Below are 4242 nucleotides of genomic sequence, written 5' to 3'. Positions count from 1 at the left end.
ATGCATTTCTATTTGGATCTGCTGGTGAAGCATTTCCTCGTGCAGAATAAGTTTCTTTTTCACATAGATTTGACCAGTGTGGTGTGAACTTCTCACTCCCAGCTCTAGGTATTTTTCAGGCCTGTGGTAGAGACTGTTATTACCTGTAATGGCAAAATTTTCTTTTTAAAATATCTGAAGCTCAAATAAGATGCTGAAATGATGAGTTAAATGTCTATTTACCCTGCAATATCTCAGTGTGCCAAAGACATGAGAATCCAGAGTAATGCAGTTTTATCCTCTATACATAATAATTGTTAATATCCATAAGTTAAATTTTGGTCTCATCTTACCAGAGCAGCCCTTTCTGCAGGATGTGTCCCCGTATGCCCTAAAATAAACTTTACTTTATTGTTGACCTAGATATTAGGACTACATTAATCCTCTGCCCTGTCAGCAATATTCATTCATGTGAAGTGGAATAAAAACACACACATCTCATTTGCTTCATAAAAACCTATGGAAGCCTGTTTCTGCCACTCTGTTAAAATAATATATTAATATATATATATTTATAATATATATAATAAAATAATTTATCTCATTATAATGCGATACTATCTCAAAATAGTATAAAATAATTTAGTATGTCATTATTTTGAGATAGTAAACTAACTTTGAGTTACTTTATATACTTTATTATAATGAAATAGCTTCTCATTATAATGAGATAGTATCTGATTATAGTAGTAATTTTATAACTCAAAATATTAATATAATATTTTTAGTCAAAAAAAATGAGATAGTATCTCATTATAATGAGATAATTTTATTTTTTTTCACAGTGGCAGAAACCGGCCTCCATAAAAAGCTGCACTATTTATTAAAGTTTGTTATTTTTTTAGTTTTTTAAGAGCCTGAATACAGAGAAAAACATCAGAAATAAAACTTTCCAGATTTCTTCGTGTATTTTAAACCTCCAGTGAATTGTCTGGCGGCAGTAATAAACTCAGAGCTACAGCAGCTCGCGCTTCTATTCTCACATTTGAGTTGCCATGGTTTCACTTTACGCGCGCGTGCACCCGAGCGCGCTCGCGCTGGTCATTGTGTTTTTTTTCTATTAGCAGGAGAGAAGCGGGGCCTTGGCTGGATAACGGAGCGGGCGGCCAGCTGGATAACGGCCAATAAAAACCATGGCGGACGAACAGGAAATAATGTGCAAACTGGAGAATATCTTGGAAATACGGTAAAGCTCGGATGGAGCTTCTGAATGTTTTCCAGCTGCTGCTTATAGACGTTAAGTTAGCTGCTGTTAGCTAGCTGTAGCCCCTCCCCCTGGCTTCGCTTTGTTTCCATCCTCAGCAGCAGAAGCCGCTCTGCTCTCAATCACTGCCTTTAGCTGCTTTTAGCTGCTTTAACCATCATTATCCTGCTGCTAAAGCTAATTATGCAACAAACTAACAAACACGGAATGCTGGCGGTATTTAAAGCGCTTTCTGGGTGGTGAACGACAATCCCAGATGTGTCAACAAATGCAGATGTTTCTGCTAAGCTGCCTTAGCTTAGCTTAGCCTAGCCGTTTGTGAAGCTAAGCTATATTTCTGCTGATTTAGCGAGAAAAAAAAGTCATTTTTTCACTCTTTCATTCATTTATAATAATCTTACTTTGTTAAGTAAATAGTTTTGGAGCTACAAATTTAGTTTATAAATTAAATATTTAGATTTAAAAAATAAATATTTAGCTCAAAATAAAATATTTAACAAACTAAATATTTAGCTAGCTCCAAGCTATTTAAATATAAATAGCTAAGTAAACTAAATATTTAGTTGGCTAAATATTTAAATGGATAAATAAACTAAATATTTTTCTATCTAAATATTTAAATGGATAAAAAAAATAGCAATTTTTAATCTGCAAACTAAATATTTAGCTAGCTCCAAGCTATTTAAATATAACTAGCTAAATAAGCTAAATATTTAGTTGGCTAAATATTTAAATGGCTAAATAAACTAAATATTTTCCTATCTAAATAATTAAATGGATAAAAAAAATAGCATTTTTAAATTTGCAAACTAAATATTTCTTTAACAAAGTAAGATTTTTATAAATAAATTAATGACAAAAAAAACCCTCCTTATTTTTATCTTAAAACACGCTAAATAACGATAAATATTTCTACTAATTTTTGACTGCTTAAAGGGGAACACCGTTTTTTTTCCATTGGCCCCTTGATTTCCCGTTATTCCATCATGTTCTACTCACCCATCTGAGTTTAGTGACATCTGGAGCCGTTCTGAAGATATTCCGTTAGGTTCTATTCAGTAACGTCTTCCTATGAGCAACGACTTGAAGGCACAAACTGAACTGTTCATCATTTATTCTTTATGGTACGCCATCATTCAGAACATCAAGGCCAATCACTGTCCCCCAGACATCCACCGTTATATTTTTTTATATTTATATCTTTTTAAAACAAAGCGGAGTGTGTATGACATCATCCGCGTGGCGGACTGGAGTTGTGACAGGCAGCCCGGGCCACAGGCGGCTACGCTCTGCCCCTTCTATTCATTCTAGCTAACCTGAATCGTTCAATTCCATCTGGAGAGCCAGATCATCTTCCAGGCATGTGAGGAAAACTAGCAGCAGTTCAGTGGACAGGATGAATGAATGGTAGCCGGCGCATGCTAATGACGTCACACACACGCCGCTTTGTTTTTAAAAATTATAAAAAATTCATAAGTGATTATATTATAAATAAAAATCTAACGGCGGATGTCTGGGGGACAGTGATTGGCCTCCATGTTCTGAATGCTGGCGTACCATAAAGAATAAATGATGAACAGTTCAGTTTGTGCCTTCAAGTCGTTGCCCATAGGAAGACGTTACTTGTAAAATCTCGTAATTTGTCGTAAAATCAAGGGCCCAATGTAAAAAAAAAAAAAAAAAACGGTTTTCCCCTTTAGCTTTACAAACAGCGTCCCATAGCTTAGCAGGGAGGGATGGCTGCTTATTTATTAGCAGTGTGTTCTTTGGGAACAGGTTTGTGTAGTTTTTACAGCTCTTACAATAATATATGAACTGATTTGATGGATCATGAATCTATGGGATTTTTTTTTCTCTCCGACTAAAATGTTTCCAGTGTGAAAGGAAACCTACACTTTATCCTGACAGCTTTTAAAACAATCGAAATAAAATGAAAGTCTTTGCAATTGGCTTGCAGAAACAAGACTCTCCAGATGCAGAAGATCAAGTCTCGTTTAAAGATGGAGTTTGAGGCTCTGGAGTCTGAGGAGAAGCATTTAAAAGAATACAAACAAGAAATGGATCTCCTTCTGCAAGAGAAAATGGCCCATGTTGAAGAGCTGCGCCTCATCCATGCAGATATTAATGTGGTGAGTTTATTAAATGTCCTAAATGCACTTTGCACAACTAAGAATATATGCAGGTGTTTTTCAATTAAACTTGGACATACAAAAACGTATTAATTGTTTTTGAATAATCATTTGATGTCAGTCAAAAGACTCTTATCTGGCTTTTACTATATCATTTATAACGTTTTTTTCCTCGCTCTGAACTAAACTGTTTCTAAATTTCGTGAGCTGAAATGTCTGTATTAACATTGAGCTGTGAATTTAGATGGAAAGCACCATAAAGCAGTCTGAGAACGACCTGAATAAACTGCTTGAAACAACTCGCCGTCTCCATGATGAGTACAAGCCTCTAAAGGAGCACGTCGATGCACTCAGGATGACTCTAGGTCTGCACAGACTCCCAAACTTGAACGAAGAGGAGGAGAAGCTCTCTCTGGAGTAAGTATCTGAACACGCTGAACACAACACTGCAGAAATGCCACCTGCTCTGCTCACATTTACAAAATAAAGAATAACCGGTTCAATCAGAGCAAACCTTTCCATATTTATTCACATTATGACTGCAAACCTTATTCTGTTTTCTAAAAAAACATAAATAAAAGCATGTTTGTAATTATGTGAAGTGATCCATCATTTAAAAAAATACAAATATAAAAAAATAAGGTGTACTGTTGTAAATAACATCCATCCACTCAGTAATTTGTAGAACAATCTTTTACCTCAGAAACAGACATTTTTAATTATATGCTGTTACTTTAAACAGAATTTAACACTGAAATAAAATGTTGTTTTTATCAATCTATGTTATACATTTAATTTTTAAATAAAAAAATAGAAACTTTTTCCATTTTAAAATCTAAAGTGTTTTTCAAGTAGAGAACAACAATCGTT

At 34.5% G+C, this 4242-nt stretch overlaps 1 protein-coding gene across 1 annotated transcript in view; it reads left to right on the top strand.

Moving 5' to 3' along the window:
- Window positions 1-1066: 1066 nt before the first annotated feature.
- zc4h2 (zinc finger, C4H2 domain containing) overlaps window positions 1067-4242 on the top strand; it is a 19610-nt gene continuing 16434 nt past the window's right edge. Inside the window, exons 1-3 of the mRNA XM_015401190.1 lie at window positions 1067-1225; window positions 3201-3372; window positions 3617-3789. Coding sequence (XP_015256676.1) covers window positions 1173-1225; window positions 3201-3372; window positions 3617-3789 — 398 coding nt within the window. The 5' untranslated portion in view covers window positions 1067-1172. The remainder of the gene's footprint in view (window positions 1226-3200; window positions 3373-3616; window positions 3790-4242) is intronic.

The sequence above is a fragment of the Cyprinodon variegatus genome, unplaced genomic scaffold (genome assembly GCF_000732505.1).
Source record: "Cyprinodon variegatus isolate N-32 unplaced genomic scaffold, C_variegatus-1.0 Scaffold1192, whole genome shotgun sequence".
NCBI classification, from domain to species: Eukaryota; Metazoa; Chordata; class Actinopteri; order Cyprinodontiformes; family Cyprinodontidae; genus Cyprinodon; species Cyprinodon variegatus.
Note: the sequence above shows the minus strand (reverse complement) of the source record. Positions and strands in the feature narration are given on the sequence as shown.